Source organism: Amphiura filiformis, chromosome 7, assembly GCF_039555335.1.
Source record: "Amphiura filiformis chromosome 7, Afil_fr2py, whole genome shotgun sequence".
Taxonomy (NCBI): domain Eukaryota; kingdom Metazoa; phylum Echinodermata; class Ophiuroidea; order Amphilepidida; family Amphiuridae; genus Amphiura; species Amphiura filiformis.
Genome location: NC_092634.1, coordinates 51,638,229 through 51,659,317, shown reverse-complemented (window position 1 = coordinate 51,659,317; position 21,089 = coordinate 51,638,229). Strand labels below are relative to the sequence as shown.

Genomic DNA, 21,089 nt, shown 5'->3' with positions numbered 1-21,089 from the left:
TTTTTTACATGCATATTAAGCCATTTCGTGTTTCCACAAACTGTATGCTGACACAAAGATATGCAGGAGGTACGTCCTCTCATGATCATGAATTAGATCATTTGCCTATAGTAAAAATAGGAATCCTATAACAGACTAGTGTAACATGTGCTAGCATGGTGGATTCAATCAAGGCAAAGCTTCCAAAATGGGCCTGTGTGTAACAGGGTCAGAATTTCGTTTCACAGTGCGATAATCAATCTTGATTCTTACAGAATAAATTTGCAGGAATCATTTGATTCTCGCAAATCAACTAAATGTTAAACTACAAAAGTATGCGAGAATCAACTTTGATTCACAGAAATCTGTTTACGAGAATCTTCGCGAGAATCGATTCTCGGATTCACGCCGAAATTCTCACCCTGGTGTAAGGTAAGAGTAAGGTTATGGTAAATCTACCATTGGGTTGTCGCTCATGGAGGGCAAATAGTGTACCTCTGGGGTTTTATGATAAAAAGAGTCCGAAATCAGACAATGAATTGTGTATTTAGCGTTACAAAGATTTGCACACTCAGAGCTTAACACACTATTTTGGCACAAAGTGTTACATGCAGAATGCAAACTACAGCGCACTTTTGATCAAAGTTTGCAAAATTATCCAGAGGTTCACTATTTGCTCTCCATGAGTGACACATAAACATGGCAGAGTTGGCACTCTTTGGTTGCATCTGATTGATTAATACACAAATGGTAATCTGTTCATATTTATCACAGCAAATCACAGAGTCACCGTCATCTTGTATGCATCGCCCATTGGTAGCTTGTCCAGCAACAAGAGATGCATCAAAACGACATAAAGCACCATGCCATCCTCCTTGGTTAGCAGTAGCTGCACCCAGAAGAAATGGAAATATAGCGGACAGTGATGGCTCCAGGATGCAAGAAATCAATTGGTTGACATTCCTACAGAAGGAAATCTCTCAACTTCTTACAGTAGAACCAGACAATGTAGATGTGTGCCATTTAATAGAGGTGAGTTGCAGTGTTTACTGAGAGGTGCACAAGAACTTACAATACAGCTGATACTCTACAATGGATCAGATTCTGGCACTCCCTAGTATACTGTTAAAGTGGTTATTTTTGTGTGTGTACAATTTTGTGTTTTGCCAATTTTTGACCATTTCACTTGTTTTAAAATTCATGATTTTGAGTTTTCTTACATACCTATACATAAAAAGAACATATTTGAGTGTTTTTATTTTTGTGGTAGGTGTATTGAGCCTGAATTGTGCGAAAGTTAATGTACAACGAAAATTTCCACTTTTACAGTATGTGTGAAGACAAGCCAAAGCACCATACCATCCTCATTGGTTAGACGTGCCTATAGTATTTGAACTTTCAGTGAGTCAGTGATGTTGTATTTCATTGGTTGTAGCTTTTAAACTCCAGCATTTGCCCATAGCTTTGACATACATGTACACACATAGATAAGCATTTGAAACAGCTGCCTCAAGGTACTGATGTCACCGACTCGCCAAGAAGAAAATACTATATGTGTGTAGGAAGAATTGGAATATAGTTGAAAGTGAAGATGGATCGAATATTCACTTGTTACCAAACCAACTACGACGACCTCTTACCACATATGTGATGTGATCAAGCAAAATGAGTCAGATGTGGGGAATATTGATTTTGAACCAATAATAGTATTCAATTTCCTTTGTATTATTTTGTTCTGAGCAACACAGAAATAGCCATATCTTTAGAACCGTAAATCATGGGGGTTTGAGCTCTGAGAATGGCTCATGTAATGAAATTGAAAACTGAAATTTAATTTTTATTGACACGCATTTAGCTTGATCGCATCACATATTTAATTTTACAGAAAAAACCCCAAAATTTGAACTAGGAAGTTATAGTCTTGTTTCATACATGTTGTACATGTTTTGTATTTCAGAGACATACAAATACTGAGCAAAGGGAGAGTAAAGAGTTCATGAGAATGTTGGCTACAGAATTCTTGGAGAACCCAGGAGGACGTAAGTGCAATTTCCATTTGGGACATTTTTCTGGTATTCATAATGTGTTGCGAGAATGAAGGACAAGCTCAAACGTGTGTGGTCCAGTGGGCGGAGCCCCAGGAAGTTCACAATTTCTCGCCTTTGTTGGAGAGTTGCCATAGCACTCTTATAAATGATTTACATAAATTATTATATTTTATAATGACTGAGTTCGAGATGAAGAAACAAATTGATTACAGATTCAAAGTTGTCCCATTGATCTGCTTCCAGAATGGCTTTATACTGGGACAAATTCACACAAAAATGGCATTTTAATGCTAAAATGGGCCAAAATGTGGTTATAATTTAAGTCTATCTAAATGAGCATGAAAGATGAACTAAAAGATGAAAATTGATTGTGCTTTGCATCTACATAACATGCACGATTTGAGGTTGAGGGTTAGGGTACTTTTTTCTGTTCAACACAGCATACGTAGGCATATGACTGTACAGGTACGCAAAAAATAAAAAATAAAAATTATACCTCTATCAAGCCAACACGGCAACAAACGTGAAATTCGCTAAGCATTGCGTAAAAAATGGATCTCAGTCAAAGCAACAAGCACTAACGCCAACGCAAAATAAAATTGTACCTCTATCAATCGCAGCAACATGGCAACAAGGCAACAAACACTACAATCAACGCAAAAAAAAGAAAAAATCATCGCTCAATCGCCGTGTTGCCCTGTTGATGATAACTTTTGCTCGATATTTTACCTTCTTGTTGCCATGTTGCTGGTCAATTTAATTTTTTTAATTTAATGTATTTTAGTCAATCCCTCGTTGCCGTGATGCCACGTTAAAGATAACTTTTGCTCCAATTTTTTTTTGCACTCTAATATATTCTGCCTGTTTGTTGCCGTGTTGCCTTGTTACTGGTCAGTTTCATACTTTTTTTTTTATTCAAGTTTACTATTTGTAACTTCGATTTATATTTTCTTAGATTTTCTTTTCATCCTGACAGTTCGCTCGCTTCAAACTTCAATTTTAATTTTCCCTGTTCATTTTTCACCTTATATTTTTGCCCACTTCAAAATTCAATTCCAAATTTGTTCGCTCCCAGTACTCGTCATACGCACCTGTTACACTTGTGCGTTGCCGGGCAACAAACACAAGTACCCCAACCCGCAACCTCAAATCGTGCACTGTCTACATGATTGGTGTGTGTGGGAGGCAGGGGCAGGGTGTGTTCCTTTATAATGTCACAAGATTATGTTGTTACAAAAATGTTAGAAAACACTTGGTGGATGGTACATCTTTAAGTAATAATCGGTGTAGCGTACCTGAAAATTGCACTGATATTACAAACCCTTGAATCCTTACAGGCAAGCAATCTGGCACTGTCCTACAATGTATTATTTTAATCAAGTCAGTTGAAATTGTTTCACATAAGAGTGGCAACTCATAATAAAATCTTCATTATAATTTTTGAATGAAGTTGTAATGATTTTTTTCATAATTATGCTTTTGTTTAACAGCAACTGCAATGCAAGCAACCCTATTGGGCATGTCCTATACCATCCCAGGCTACCAGGTCATCTTACGAGACAGAGTGGCTGTTTTACGCAAATATATCGAGGCCAGCGCCGATAGTGACTTAGAACTGGAAATCCTCTACGCTGCTCAAGCGTTTAATTTCCAAGTTGGCAATCCTCCAGGCCTACTCAAGAAAATCTTTGACGCGCTCTCTGATGAAGACGTCGTCGAGGAGGAAACATTCTTTGATTGGTTGAACTGTAGTGATCCAGCTGAGCATACTGGGAAGGCAATCGCTGTCAAGGCAACGCAATCATTCTTTACTCATCTGATGGATGATAATATAGATACAGACCAGGAGAGTCCTCCACCATCAACTAACAGAATGAACCAATCATCAGCATTTACTTTATTTAGACCTGTAACAACGAGTCCACCTTTAAGCCCACCTTCAACTCAAGATGATTGAGATGTACCATACTGCTTGGTATACAGCGCCTTTGTATAGTTTGATCAGCTCTGAATCGGCGGGAATTGTTAGGCTTTTACTACTCCGAACAGTAGACCTATGTTAAGAGTGACATAGTTGACATATGTGGTTTATTTTGTGTGTGTTAAAAAGAAAATATACAACATATGGGACTTGAATTAATGTGTGATGCTTCTGGTGAGATGTCACAAAACAATTCTCAAAATAACATATATAGATATTATTCTGTGATGTATAAGGCCCGCGGTTTATGAGCTGATCAAAACTATAGGGACATTACTGTGTGTTTTTAGTTGTGTAGCGGTGAATACTGAATACACATGTGTCTAAAGGCAGCACATCTCTCACATACAGAGATGCATGTTGAAGTCATTACCAGTCTCGAGGTAAAAAGCAATATGTAGTCAGTTGCGTCTCAAGTTGAGAGTAATGCCATGTTGCCGATTCCAATCGTGTGCAATAACCTATTCCTGTGGGGCGTATACACACGCATAGAAGAGCAGTTTTGTCTGTACAATGGCGTTGCAACTGCAAATGCATCAATTCAAATCTGCCGGTGCGAAATCCAACATGGCATGACTCTCAACTTGAGATGATATATACTACAGTCAGTCAAATGATAAGGTTGTATACAGCTTAACACCTACCATATTTCGTCAAATAGTCGCCCCCCCCCCCCCCAAATAAACGCCCCACCACTTTTTTCAACCAAGATGTTTCAAAAATGCCGATATTTCCATGCCATCTTATGTAGTAAGTTTACCAAGTTCCCCACATGGTCAATAATAGCGTCAATAATTGGCGAAAATCTGGATTGGAAACCCGGAAGTGAGCCAGAAGTCAGTGTTTCTAGTTCATATTTCATCATTTTTGCGTTTTTTATCGTTCTAAAATTGACCTTGAATAAACGCTCCCCCCCTTCGGAAAATGTAACGCCCCCGGGGGCGTTTATTTGACGAAATACGGTACTTGCCTGATGCTGGTGGGTGATATTGCTATAGACCTTTTTCCCAGATGTCACCGATCAATCGACATTGTGTCCAGCATTTAAGTCATCCACGTCCAAACGCAAGTAATGCGCCAGCGTGCGCAATCAACATTGTCTATAATTCTTCCGCAATGCATCGGTTTTTAGCAATGAAATTAGCAATGTTTCCATTGAAGACTGTGGGCAATTAGTGGTATTTAACCCAAAGCACATTGAGGGATTCTCGGCTATAATGCACTTTAAAATACTAGTGTATGAATAAGTACCAGTGGCGTAGCGTGGGTCATCATATTGGGGGGGCACCGACCATTTTTGAGGGGGCACCGGGTCTGATGGGGGGGGGGCACAAGCATTTTTCGGCAGTTTTCCTATGGGATTTTCCAAATTTTCAGATCGATTGGGGCTATGCCACTGATAAGTACTTCATATTTATTTCAGATCAATACAACTCACACTTGTGATAGCGCTCCAAAACTTCCTCAAGAGATATGAGTAGATAAACTGCACTTTATGTCACTCTAGGCCTGCAATTTGACATTTTTTGTTTTCAGGTTTTAGGACCTATTTTGATGTATGTATTGTATATCTATGAAAAATTGTATATTTGTTATGGAAATGTACCAATATAGATCTATATATTGTAAAAAAGTCAATTGGAAGTTCAAAATATGCATCACATGCAACGTTAATGGAACCAAGTTTGAAGTACTAATACTTGTGCTATTATGATAATTAATTTATAAAAATGCAGTAACATTTTTATGTAGCCATAAGAAAAGAAAATATTGATCAAGGACGAAATGTGTGTGTGTAGAGAGAGAGAGAATATTGTATTATAATGGAAAGGAAAATGAGATTTTGCTGAACTGGGTTTCCTATACACTGCCGAAGTTACGTAATAATCGGATTAACTACCATAGCAATAGGTGAAAACACTTTTTTTTAATGTACCGTGCTGCACTGATACGTTCACGCGGTACCTCTGCATTGAACCATATCACGCTGATCACTTGCACCTGTAAGATTAGTGTCTTTGAAAAGACCTGAATTGTATTCAATCTATGATTGCAGACATACACAGGTGATGAGTGTAACCTGCTTGTAGTGCAGCATGATATGTTCAAAATTGTTTTTACCTATTGCTATGGTAACTAATCCGATTTATTATGTAACTTCGCCAGCGTATTGAGGACAAAAGCCTGGCTATACACCTGCTGAAAACAGTACTGAAATGTTTTATTGAATGGCTGAATGCATCTTGTGAAATATAATTATCACTTTTATTTGTATATTTAAGTTTTAAATTCTATAGTTTCGGTACTACATTCTTTGTATCTTTATCCCTAAGTACTGCTAAGTAATGCACAGGGTTTGGTTTTTGCTGGCAAAAATGGCAAAAAACTGGCAAAAACTCACATATAGTCACTCAAATATTAAAAAGTAACACAGAAAGCTCATAAACAATAACATTAACACAAAAAGTTTTCATGAATCGTTCAACATATTTTTTGTCTCATCAAGTCCTTAAAATGAAAAAGTTTTGAATTTGATATATGACACAATTTGGTTAAATGCACTTGAGCAATGAAAACACATGTCTTTAATTTCTTAATATGTTACTTATAATTACAAAATATGGCCTTGTTACACTCAGGAAATTATTTTTGTAACTTAATAATTTGTTTTGAGATGAAAAACCTGAACTATAAATCACTTTTTTAGTTTTTTGCCATTTTTGCCGGCAAAAACTGTTTTTGCCAAGCGGTTAAAACCACGGTTTTTCCACTTACGGCAAAAACCTGCGAACCCTGGTAATGCACATTGTACAGTATTTATATGTTGTTACTATTTTATATATACTCATATTTTTATTTATCTAAATTATAAGTTTTCCCACCTTACTATAATTTCTTTATAAACAAATGAAAACCATCTTACTTGTTAGTGTTAAGAGTGTGTAATTTAATTTAGCTCCTACATGTAATATGTCCATTATACTATTGAGGTTACATTTTGCATACTATTGAGATGTTTCTTAATGTAAAGTATAGAGAGATGCTGATAAAGTTATAGCACCGGGAACTTACTAGTTTACATTGAAAACCATCTGAATTAAATAAAATTAAATTCTGCCTGGAAAATTTAACCTTGCACTAATAGGTAAAAGCAAGTGACAGGGAATGAGTGTCAGACAAATATCTAGTGATTGTACATTGCTATTTGCTCAGTCGTGGCTGGTAACTGTGATTTGCAACAATAGAAAATTGTCTTGTTTGGGCAAGCAATTTGACACAGTGCCATAGCGATTATGATATCGGCAATCGCTTTTCCAATCAATGCTCTTTGTGGTTACTTAGTATGATACAACTAGATAGCTGTTTCTTCGGTTCGCCAGTGTAGGTGCAGTGGAAATGATTGACAAAAAGGTCCATGTAGTGCTTTCCATGGTATCATTTCTTTTTTAATCTACCACAAAAGTCAAAGCTAGAAAGAAAAATTGACAAAGCGACCAACCACTTTTTCCATATTAAAGCATTAAGTCTACTTTTTGCATTTAAGAGCTTTTCAAAAAAGTCTGCATTTTGGAAATTCCGCACCCCTGGCAAAGATAACCTGGCTTTTGGCCTGTATAAACCCACAGAAGTGGAAATGTTCATCCAAAACATCACCTGGTGATATTTTCTAAAATGATGTTTTTGATGAGCATTTCCATATCTGTATATTGCATACTGTACATCATATTGTTTAGTTAGAATGTAGCATGTTAACATCTCAATGTTGTCCTCATGCATACTTTCCTATAAGCATTAGGGCTGTTGCATTTAAACATGTAAACGGACAGGTGGCCGTTTAAATGTTTAGAGAAATCCTAAATGTGTAAGCAAAAAAATAATTAACATTTTTTGACCTCCAATAGTTTGTTTTGGCCATTTTTTTAAAGTCTAAATGGTTGAACTTGGAGACATCCGTTTAGAGAATTAAATGGAAATTGACAGCCCTAAGCATCCTAGTTGATACCATATCTGAATTCTCTGTTGCCTACAAGCTCAGATAAATTTAGATGTGTAATGAACAAACAAAGTTATGGTGGTAGAGTTTGCCATATTGGATTGTTATTATGGGACCAAAATAGTGTACCTCTGACATTCCACCACAAATGGGCTGTAATGTTGAGATATTGACCAGGCAAATTCTCCTCAAAAAATACTTTACAATGAAAATTGATTGATTAAAAGGGGAGTTAAAAAAAAACCCAATAAATGTATTGGGAATTTCTTTGTTTTCTGCTATGTTGTAAGATGTTCAATGGACAACACCCTGAACCCTTTGTGGTGGATGGTCACAATTAGCATCTTAAAGTTTTGCAGTGCTCATGACGAATCAGTATGGGCGCATGAAATTTGTAAATACGGCTTCTCAGTTTAGGCTAATGAAAGTTCAAAGTATGATACTTCTTATGTGGTTGATGAGAGAGGCATGTCTATATTGCAGGTGCTGCATACCATAATGTGGGTTGTCAAGACCCCCTTTTTTAGAACCACACTGTCACCCAAAGACCCTGTATTTTCAAAACCTGCAAGCTATGTCCCCAAATACCATACTGCACCTTGAATCTGTCACACAAAGACCCCATTTCGGATGAACTTGAATTTCCCTTTGACCAGAGATGATAATGTTGCAACATTATACATAAATTTAGTAACAACCCACCTATTGTTTTAGGGCATGGTGGCACAGCGGTACAGGCTCAGCCTCGAAATCAGTGGATTGCGAGTTTGAGCCCGGCGGTGCTATCATTTTGAGCACTTGGGCAAGGTGCTTTACCTTCCTTGCCTCTCAATACCCAGGGGTGAAATGGGGAGCTGTTATGAATATTGTCCATCGGGTGCCGCCAAAGGGTATGAGCAGGCCTTGGGCATTGTATGGCACCTGACATATTATAATGATGGCAGAATAAATGTAAAGTGCTTTGATACATGTGAAAGGTGCTGTATAAATACCAGCATTTATTTATTGTTTTCCATTCAAATTCATTATTTTCTATGCTTTGCAGTTGTAGTTAGAGGGCATCAACTGAAATGAGGTCAACAGGGTAGTAGTCATTAATGTGAGTTTTAAAAAAAAATAGGGATATTATAAATTATAGAGAAATTTATATTGATCATTAACTATTGAGCTTCAGTACTGAACTTATATTTTTACATTGCTTTTTTGATATTAATCTAGTGCTAAGATGTTTTTGCCATTGAAGTTTACAATAATTTAGTACTACACTGATGTTTTTTGGATTTGAGTGGTGGGTGGCAACACAGAAATCACTGTTCAGTGGTGGTAGAAGCAGTGAGTGCTGGACCCGGTGCTGGGTTTCACTGATGCCGACACCCACTGTAGCTACAACCCTGGTTAAGAGTTGCATTAAATTAGTTATAGTAGAAAAAATAAGGTAGCATTATACATGTAGGTATTTGTTTAGAAATCAATTTTAAGTTCTTTTTTAACACCACAGGTTTTCTAAAAACATGGTGGACATTATTTAAGCAATTATATTATGATTTTGGTATCACAGGGTTCTTGCAATAAAAATGTAATATGAATTTACTAGCTGCCTCATCCTTGTGTGGTTTGTGTTGAAGAACTGTGAAAAGTTACTGTTGGGTTTCAGATATTTTCTATTTTTCAGTGATGTTAATCCACAAACTTCTGACATGCATATCATTCTCAATTTTCATACAGTTATGTTGACAGTTGCATGTGTAATACTTTGGGAACAATCCACAAGATACAAGTCCTATCAAATAATCAAGTGCTGTATTTAGGTTTAGGGAGAGTGGCTACACATGTGAGCTCATGTGCAGCTACATGTACACCTGTTGATAATGATATTTTAACTTTTAAAATCAAAAGGATGCATTATTTTTGCAGATGTGAAAATCTATTTTGCTTTTTTATTTCCTTTTTTGAGGGGGACAAAAGACTGTCCACACTCCAGTGGCAGATGCTTAGGAATGGCATAAAGGTATAAATTAAATTGGCTACTCACAAGAAGCATGGTCATAGTTCCACAAAAGGCATATCGCATAATTATCAAAAACCGTTTCTTCCCATACTCTTGTGGGAAAACTGCTTTCCCCTGTATTTGGTACTAAATACAAAAAGGTGATCTGGAATTTATAGGCGGCACAGTTTAATCATCTCAAATACCCCTCGTCTTTTATACATGCATTTCCTAATGTCAGGTTGCAGAGTACACTAAGCACAGTAAAAGTTAGCAAGAGATGACATTTTGCTCCAATTAATAGACCCCCCCCCCCCCAAAAAAAAAGAATCAATGACAAATAATAATCTCATCCATCACATATTTGATCTTCGATCATCTTTTCATATGATACATTCACTCTCAGCAATTTCATAATATTCCCATCACATCCTTGATCTTATCAATGATAAGTAAATGATAATAAATTTAATAGAGATCTATGATCATATTTTTTTACTTATCATGATTTTCTAACCCAAGATTGTCGAAACATGATTATAGTTTGATATTTTTGTTTCATTTTATTTTGTTCGCCATTAACTCACAAATATAGATTTATCCTTCCTTTCTTCCTCACTCCCTCCGAGGGAGGGGGGTGCACTCCCACTTTGGATGTGACACATACGGTAGGGCTGTTAAAACCCCCTTTTCAGCATCACTGTCACAAAGGAACCCTGGTATTGTTCTTCGAACACATCTCTGTCACTAAAGCTCCTTATTTTTCCATTCCATGTCTGTCACTCAAGACTTCTTTTTTTTTCTTCTTTTTTTTCATATGTTGTTCTCACCAAATGCAGCCCTTCCTGTGAAAGTGTCAGCCCTGTACTTACACTAAGCCAAAAAAGAAACAAGGTCATATCTTAAAATCCTGTCTATCAAAATTAACCAAAATTACACACAGGATTGCCTCAATACTCTACTCTAAACACATGTCACTAACTATGCAGTTGTGCAACTGACACAACAGCAAAATGCACTGACATGTAACACCTTCCTGGACCACATTCACAGCGCAACGGATTTCTTTGGCTGGAATCCAATTATTCGCCTGTGAATGTGATCCCGGAAGCTGTTCCGTGTCGGTGCATTTTACTGTTGTGTCAGTTGGACAACTGCTTGGTTACTGACATGTGTTTAGAGTAGAGTATTGAAGTAATCCTGTGTGTAATTTTTCATGTTCATGTACAGGCGAATAATTGGAACCCAGCCAAAGAAATATGTTGCGCTGTGAATGTGGTCCAGGAAGGTGTTGCATGTCAGTGCATTTAACTGTTGTGTCAGTTGGACAACTGTTTGGTTACTGACCAGTGTTTAGAGTAGAGTATTGAAGTAATCCTGTGTGCAATTTTTGTTCATTTTTATGGAGAGGATTTTAAGATATGACCTTGTGAAAAATTATAAGTTTCTTTTTTGGCTTAGTGTATATCCATTGTATATTGAAGTGAGCCTCCCCATCCTCCCTCCCGCCTCCCTTTTTCTTTCATTCTTTTTTCCCCACTTGAACAAATTGTTGTCTTTCACCGTCTGGGCCCATTCTCCTACAGACAGCTCGTCGTCCATTATCACGAGATTGATGATAAACATGTTTGTTTGTCGTATAAATGTCATTTGTTTGTTTGTTTTGATAAGAAAACTGGACTAAAGACCGGACAAGGTTACAGACGAAGCTACGGTTTCAAGAGGTATGACAATTTCATATGCATTTGAATATTATTTACTTGAAATTGCAGTTAAATCGTAACAACTTGCATGACTTTTTTTGTGTTTAATACTTCCCTGTATACTTCAGATATGTTAACTTAGTAAGCTTACCGAACATGCCGAATGTGACATTTGTTATTCATTACATTGTATAATTATTTTAAATCAATATTACATTAATTTAGAGGTGTCAACATTGTGGACCGTGTTTAGGATTCTTCTTCTTCTTCTTGTAGAATACTGGCAAACACCCTTTGGCCTTTTCATGGCCGGTGCTTTGCGTAATACTTGTAGGTATGCTAGGTGAATTCAAATTTGCCATCAAACTGCATCATTTTACATATCAAATTAAAGCCCTTGAGTAAAGAAAGCCAAAACTGAAAACATTTTTGTCATAGCACTTTCCGTAACAAAGAGCTACAAAGTTACATCTTGTCAAAGATTGACTTTCATCAAAAAGATTCTGCTAGCAAAATTCCCCAAAACGGCATTTAGGAGTGTTTCTAGATCTTAGTCTCATGGCGATAGCAGCTTTTTTAATGGAACTGCTATCAAAATCCTCTAAAATTCCATGTGCGACTTGATTATCACCATAAAAAATCATATATTTGGGTCAAGTGAAGTATAGAAAACATATTTATGTAGGTTTCCTTCACCAACCTGTTCTCGAAAAAAAATCAAATTTCTATGTAAATATGCATTGTGTTTGGGCCCCGGTCTCAGCGAATTTCGCTGACTAGCAAATGTGTTAACTAAGGTTTGCCTGGGATACCTAATACTTGTATTCAATTGTAAGCGGTCAGGGGAGGTGGTACCCTGAGTAAAGATAAACACTTGTGCTGAACGTGAAATTGTTCACTTATCGCTCACTGTTCAAAATGTGACATCTACACCAATTACAGTCCCCGAAACGGTCTACTTTTTAGCCGATCTCAATTCCGAAACATACTGATAGTTAAAAATGCGATCCCCAACCCTTTGGTTACCTTTGGACGAATTTGTAGAAATCTCTGCGGAGTCTCCGTGTCTGAAATTCCCCGGTACAAACATCGAAAATGTCGCATTTCTCAGTCCCGTGATGATACTATATCCGCATCACTGTTTTCATACATGTATGAATATATGCATATCTCTGACCCCTGTAAGGTCAAAAACGTGGCGTTGATTTCAACCAATCCGATCCACCGATTGTGATACTGACGTCATATCTGAGGTGACTAGGAGGCAGGAGATACCATTTTGGTCAACTGAACTCGACTCGTGCGTTCTTTTGGTTGACATAAATCGAACAAAATTTTCAATAACAGGTAATAGTAGGATTTCAATTTATTATTTAAAATGAAGTTACTTGTAGTTTTGAGGAATGACAAAGTTGTTTTTGGAAACTTAGATGTTTGTTTCAACTGATGATATAGGATCGCAAGGTGAGTGAATTCGTGAAGAGATTTGCTTGTTTGAGTGATAGTAGGATACGGGATGTAGGCTATAGTCCTCTGTGTTTGACCTGCTCCGATGTCTCAATTCACGCGGAATTATTCGTACCTGCTAACCAGACAGCAATACTGCGTATAATTGCTGTATGGAACCAGACATAGGGAGGTGGGTACAGCCCGTACGTCTAGTGGGACATCCAGGATGTACCAACATTTCTATTAGCCCGAGGTACATCTCCGTCACTACGATTTCCACTGTCCTTCTCCGTACGAAGGTCTGAGACTCCTGAGCCTATCTGGTCGAGGGTACACATAAAATTATAAAAATACCACTTTTTCTCATAAATACCACTTTAATTCTACCATTCCTCACGTGAAGATGAGACTTAAACAAAACATATTTGGTGCCTGTTCATAAATTTTGAGCACATTTGAGGTGTAAAAGACCAGACTTGTGACTGTTATCATCGCCGTGTTTTGAATTCTTCCTATAAATAGATGCCGTCAGTGTGACGCCATCACCGCGACGTGAGTTCACGGTGCCCCGTTTCTACGTACGTATGGCATTCATGGCCCTATGGTGAGGAAGGAACAACTAGGGCCATGATGTTTCGGGCTACATCTCTATGTGTTGGCTCCGCCTCCCAGACCATACAACAGGGTGCCAGAAATACCAAGGAGGACCGCATAATTGACCAAAAAAATGATAAATTAATTACGATGACCTTTAGCATTCATACCCAGAGGAACAGAAGTTTGTAATTTTTTGATCCATTTATTTTAGGCTGAGTAAAAAAAAGTACATGTTTCTCGTCCGCGTCCTCCTCCTTTTTTGAAGGTTTTTAAAATTTCTTTTTATTTTGTAATCTTTCAGTTAACTTGTTGAAAAAGATGTTTCAGAAGTTGAAACTTATTTTACGGCTTTGTAAATAGCATAATACATCATTTAAAAGAAGAGTTTTGTGATCACTATACTAGAGGGGACCTCTCAAAACAATCAAATAAAAAGGGCCTCCTCTTTTTCTCAGATATCAATCTGTATGTCGATTACCCAAAATATGGTGCCAAATACAGGTGTTTAGCGTCGTTTTCCAATAAAAAATAGAAAATAAAAAGCCCCTCATCCTCCTAATTTTTTAAAACCCGGACGAGAAACATATTTTTTATTTTTACTTGGCCTTAGATTCAAGAGCTACATGTAGTCTGTGAAAGTAGTTAGTGCTGGGTTTGTCATCACAAGTGTGGTTTGGTTTGTTGAAGTGTTTGGCTAGTTTATCTCTGCTGTGTTTTGTGTCCTCACAATGTTCCAACAATTTCAGTTCAGTTCAGTTCTTTATTGACTTGCACCACACATAGGTATAGTCAAAACACATGTACCGGTACATCAATACAAGGATATAATAATGGTAGTATAAAACATTACAACATTCAATTTACATCATCAAAATATCACTTGTTTAGGTGAGGAGCAATCAGCAAAGTGTTAAATTCAATTTCACAATTCTCAATGAGAAAAGGCACATTTTTGTTATCAGGATTAACATGACGCATGTGAGGTGTAAATTCTGATTGGTCTTGTATGCCTTGATAATGAAGCGAGATTGGGGTTAGTTGAAACATTTTTCACAAAATCGTCTTTTTAACGCAAACCGATTACTTTCAAGAAACACTAACCATATCAGTATAAACATATACATACATGGTCATTTTCACGGTAAAGGGTGTAACTTTTGATTTTTAGGGTCAAAATTTCAAACCACTTAAATATGTTTCTGTTTACTGAAATCATGCATAAAAGCAACTTAAATTCCAGTAATATAATGTTTCAAGGCTTAAACCTTTTGATTTCTAATAAAAAAATTGACATTTCCATAACATTTTGGTTAAAATCTAAGAAAAAATATATTTTACATAACCTCAGAAAATTATGACATGAAAGCTGGAATACATGTGAAATCCCATTCCAAAGTAAGTGAACAGATATAAGTTAAATTTTATACCATGTTTTGCTATGTTTGTAATTGCAGTTTTGAAAATTTTTAACATCAAGTGTCATTTACAATGGAAATTTTCAAACCTTAAACATATTTTTAAGTTTTAATTGGATTCCTAAAATAATTTGAATGTCTAACTTCATGTACAAATACTACTTGATGAAAGGAACTTCCCAGCCAAGTTTCACAGAAATTGGAGTTATTTTTTAGAATTGGCAATTCAAGCGATTTGTTTTTCGGAGGCTTCAGTTAACAACACAGGTGATCATAAAAGTAAAATATTTGGCTAACTACTACAAGTTGACATAAAAAAATAGGTACAAAATATCACAATTACCAATTTTCATGCTTTGCTTCTAAGTATTGAATTTCAGTTGTGACAAAAATTAAATTATCACAGCAAGTCATTTTTTTTGTTTCGGAGGCTTCATGTTAACAATTGAATATATATGAATACAAAAGCCACCTAAGTCCATACTTTGGCCAAATTGAGTTAAGCATGGGAAATTGTTGCTATACATAGGCCTGTCATATGCATGAACGAACAACTCAAATTCATTCTATGTGTCTATTGGGCATGTGAAAAATAGCATGTATGAAAGAATCACCCAATTCCATGATTTGAGTCTTGTAACACATTGATTGAAATCCAGTATGTATAAAAGTCCACTTGTAACACATTCATTGCTAGAGAATGACTTTTGAACAAAAATGGGTTTAATAAAGGAAAGTGTGTGGTTTATATTACATGGCAGAATGCTTATCAACATTATACATACCTGTAAGCTTTATTTTGTATTATCTTACTAGTGGTAATCTCATTCTAACATTGTTGTCTTTGTATATGATTCAAAAAGTCCAAAATTTAAAATGAACCCCACGAAGTCCCTGAAATGCTAATCGTCATACCTAATACAGGTTAATCCACTCATTTGCACGTAAAACTTACCATATTGACCAGGTAAATCGAACTGAAGGAATTAAAATGATACACGGGTTTTTCTCTCAAAATAACTTCGCATGGACTTAGGTGGCTTTTGTATTCATGTATTCAATTGTTAAACATTGCAGAAGTAGTTTTTTTGAAAACAACAGTGTTGGGATCATCTAAGCTGTTATTTTCTTGTGTGTATTGAATCAATGATTCTATGCGGCAGATATTGTAGATTTATCACATGTTGATTTTTTCACCCATTCGTTAAGTATGGTGTTTTTTGCATGTGAAGCCTCCGAAACAGGCTTTTTTGGGTATCAGTATATTTTTCAAACATTAACCATAATGTCAAATTTTTTTTTAATATATGACATTCTGCACATATCAAGTAATAATTACAATGCAGATATCAGTATGAAACACACCAATTTAGATATGCATAGATGATAATTAATCTTATTGTTGTTTCGGAGGCTTCATTTGTTTCGGAGGCTTCAATTGTTAACGGAAAGTTTGTATTGGGTCCCATTTTCAAACGGTGATATATATCTCCGATTTAAAAACATGTGACTTGAGGATCTACTTTGCTACATTTTGATAAATAGATTGGATGAGCTCTTTTATTTATATTTGCACAAGCTTGCTGAACAGTTTGTTTCGGAGGCTTCAAAAAGTTAACGGAAAAACGGCTCTTTGAAGTCAAGATTTTATAAAAATTTTAAAAGCTTGCAAATCGACTAATTGTTGTTACCCATTTCAAGTTAAGATAACAACTGTTATGAATCAAGAAGAAGTGAAGAAATACCCAAGAATTATGAACCAAAGCTACACCCACAAAGTTTGTTAACAATTGTTAACGGAAAATGAAGCCTCGAAACGACAAATATCAAGTCCGTTCTCAAAAATACAGGGCTGTTCACAATTAAATCTAATGTGGCAGTGTTTACTGAACATATGACTGTACTTTCAGGATAAGAAAATTATCCATGAACTAACTGAAGAAAAAAAAAAAAAAAAAAAAAATGTTACTGTTTTTATAGTTTTTCAAAATGGCAATATTAAGTACATTTAAGCCTGCTAAAACTGAACGCAGTAACTCCCAAAGCTGATTATGCTACCCAAGGTAGCTGCTAACTAGATGACTTATGTGGCCAAAAATCATGGAATTCTGTGGCTTTATTAGAACGCTACGGATTAAAATGTTAAAAATCCAAAGTTACACCCTTTACCGTGAAAATGACCACATGCTACAAATACAGCCTTAAACTTTATTGGACCTGCTTATGATTATTCATATAATCCAATTTGAAAATTTGAGGGTAGTTTTCAACTAACCCCACCCCTGGGGTAAGTTGAAACATAGGGTGGGGTTAGTTGAAACACGGCTTGTAAAAATTTCAAAATAACTATTATTGTGTTGTTAGGGTTATACTTCCCTTGAAGGCACCCTTTAACATACAATCAGTGTGAAAAAATGAATAAATAAATATGTGGGAGTCGGGTCAATACTTTGGACACAAGGTGACGAGTGTCACCATGGACCAAAATATGAGAAGCCTAAAATATTATAAAATGTACTTTCTGTGTGCATTTTTTGCTTGTATATTGCTTTTTAACCATATTAAGGTTATACAAGATTTTGAACTTTTGTGTAGGCAAATTGGCTGCACGTAGCCACCTAAAATATTTTGTTTTTCAAAAAATAAACATGGCAGGCCTAAAAATCATACTTCATCTTAAAGTTGACACTCTAATGATTATTATTGTAATACGTTTAACGTCATAGCTCATACACAAATGTACTTTGTAAGTGTTTCAATTTGTGTTCAATTTCATGAGCATGAGGTTTTTTTGGGAAAGAGGCCAGGAAAATATGGGGAGAGGGTCCGATTTCATTGCGATTTCGCATATGTGTTACAAACAAACCAATGAAATAATGTACCTATTTATTCTTTCGATAGGTCCTCCTGATTTAAAACAGTAAGCTTACATGTTCACAGAATGTCAATGAAAATGATGGGGTAAATGTCGTCTTTTTGCAACAACAATATTAATTTAGTGTGCCAATATATTGACACAATTATTCCCTACATTATTTCTTTGAAGTATCAGCTTACACATGCATATCAAAATTTTATGAATCAGCTACGGAAACATTAAAAATAATTTATTTCATCTCAGCATATCAGGCCAAATGGTCCAAAATGGAGTTCTGAGATATCCACACATTTAGTTTCAAGTACTCACATTTTCTGCTATTTCACAGTATCAATTCACAATCCCATAATATTCCAGGTGCAGTGCTCCTGTATTACTACTGATAATCCTTACTGCATGGGAAGTATCAATTGATTTTCACAAAACTTGCAGAAATTGACAAATTTCTGCCAAAACTTCCACACTATCTATTATAATGTTCAAACCATGTGCTAACTTGTTTACAATGCTAGTTAGTGTTGCCAGGGCCAAGGTGATAGTACTTATTTTATTGATTTTGTCTAGTATAGTGCTGGTTGAATACTCATGCTCCACTGTGCATATGCTTCAGTGATTTTAGCAATCAAATGAAAATGATAGGGTTGCCAGTTCATGCACTGGAATAATAATCACTATAAGGGGGCACATCACTAAATAAATGTCCCATTGAAATACATGTGAAAATACAATAAAGTAACTAGGTGCATAATAATTATGAGTCCTGGGGAGGGTAGAATGGGGAGGGGAGCAGTTTTGGCAAACATTTACAGTGCATCTTTATAAGGCTTAGGAAACACTACAGAAACATTCAAATCTGCATCATAATATCTAGGCCATTTAAAGTTTCCACATTGGCAAAGTTAGGCTGGCCGAGAGCAGGGCCAGGGAGGATGACAGGAAATGTTGGCATACCTTTTAAAATCTAACCCACGGGCCCCCCATGTATATTTGGGATTCCCCTTCCAAAGAAAATGATAGCCCTCACACCTTCTCTTTCTTCCATGAGTTACACCAAAAGCGGAAGGATTTAGTGTAGTGTCCCCTTAAAACAAGAACTGTCTTTAAAAAGAATTAGTGCTGTGGGATATCTAGAGCAAATATTGATACACAAAAATAATTTAAAAAATACTTTGTTGATACAATTTTTTCAATCTACATCTCTGAGATGTTTAATATATACATATACTTCATAAATAAAAATTAAAAAACAAAAGACAAGTTGAGTGGAATTTTCACCCTCCGTAACCTTAAAGCAATATTGAAGAAATGGTAAAAATGTTACAAATTTTTAAAAAGTCAAATTTTTAACCATATTTTTCTATGCGATTTTCACGTTTCAACTAACCCCACCTCAAAAGTTTCAACTAACCCCGATGCCTATTTTTACATTTCAAAGTTCATTACACAAAATAAGAAATACAATAAAAATTTTATTTAACATTATTCTGGGACTTACTTCTAGTGCTTATGATACTCAAAAAATAATCTCCTGAATCTTTAAACAACATGGAGATAACGCATCTTTTCTGAGGGGCATAAAAATTAGTCAGTAAGTCAAAAACAGATATTCCTTTCCCAAGCCAACACTGATGGGGCATCAGTGCTGTTGCTAATTTGGTGGATGACCCTTACTAATACATATTACTAGGTGCCAGTATTTTACCAAATTAATTTTTTGTGTCAGAAAAAAATACAATGTTCAACTTACCCCGCGTTCCAACTAACCCCAATCTCCCCTATCTTGATTTCCCTTTGGCCAATCTCAGTGAAAGATATGATACGGTACCATAGTTCAAAATGGTAAAGAGACTATTGGGACACCCTGTATGGTTTCACATGGTCAATGAGCAAAATCTGGGCTTTCCACTGAAATCTTCATTTTGTATGGAGAAAAAATGATGATGAGGTTGTTGATTGGTCCATCCTCCAAAATACATTGTCTCTGAGCTTGATTGTTCTATGTACATGAAAAAGCCCTTATAATTATACTGGGGAAACGATTAAGCATCAATAATGATCTCCTGCACATGCGTACTTGCGTAATACTTGTGTGTGTGTGTATTGTATACCGGCCATGACTGCTATAACATTAGACCCAGCTTTAACCACCGCTTATCAGTGGGAGCTGGTAGCCTAATAGATAAAGCGTCCGTCTAGAGATCGGAAGGTCGTGGGTTCGATTCCCATGCCGGCACATTCCCTTGCTTTTTTTTTCAAGTTGGGTTGTGTGCTGGTCGGGATTTGTGTTTATTTGTTGTCATGTTTAATTGTAACACTTTGGGTTGGTTAAACTGTTCATTCTTTCTTACTAAAATATGGTTTTGGCCCTTTTCTTTCCAGATTAAGTGGAATTAAAGTGGAATTTCCAGTCTGTAGAGTGATTGATAGTGCAAGTCAACTGTGGCACTTCTTTGTAGTCCACTTGCCCATTGTACATACTCGGGCTAATTTACATTTAGCATAAACTTGTGTGTGCAATTGATAGATTTTCACATCTGATCTTTCAGTCACCATAAACTCCCTCTGTTTGTTAGCTTCCCAAGTGGACCACGGTACTTACATTGTACTTTGGATTGCGCTTTTGCTTAACACAGGTGTCTATGGAAAGATTGTTGGATTTCTGGCTTACTAAAGTTAGCCGTGATGTAATTTGTAATTCATCTTTAAATCCATCTGGCTTGTGATTGGCTGCCCAGGTGTCGTGATAGTTTAAATCCTCTGGGCATCTGCGTATGCAACTATCTGTGGAATTTGCAGCGCGTCAGACGCAAAACACATGATGCATGGAAGTAGCTCTCATACTTGAAACACGGTTGTTTGATGTATACATGTAAAGAGAAGTAGTGCAAGATGGGGAGTTTTTATGACCAGGAGTATATACCTTAAAGTCATCCATTTTGTTTTGATAAACATGGTTGGGTTTTAAAAGTATCTCAGATGTAATATGGGCAACAAAACTCTACAATCAAACTCCAGCATTACTACGATTGGATCAGGGAGATGTATTTAGCATGTTTTT

At 36.2% G+C, this 21,089-nt stretch overlaps 2 protein-coding genes across 2 annotated transcripts in view; both read left to right on the top strand.

Annotated features, from left to right (window-relative positions):
• LOC140157313 (uncharacterized) overlaps positions 1-9,419 on the top strand; it is a 29,867-nt gene extending 20,448 nt beyond the window's left edge. Inside the window, exons 7-9 of the mRNA XM_072180457.1 lie at positions 754-1,011; positions 1,937-2,018; positions 3,518-9,419. Coding sequence (XP_072036558.1) covers positions 754-1,011; positions 1,937-2,018; positions 3,518-3,984 — 807 coding nt within the window. The 3' untranslated portion in view covers positions 3,985-9,419. The remainder of the gene's footprint in view (positions 1-753; positions 1,012-1,936; positions 2,019-3,517) is intronic.
• Positions 9,420-11,575: 2,156 nt separating this feature from the next.
• Positions 11,576-21,089, top strand: part of LOC140157315 (membrane-associated transporter protein-like) — a 28,384-nt gene continuing 18,870 nt past the window's right edge. The window contains exon 1 of the mRNA XM_072180459.1: positions 11,576-11,713. The gene's annotated coding sequence lies outside the window, so the exon portion shown is untranslated. The remainder of the gene's footprint in view (positions 11,714-21,089) is intronic.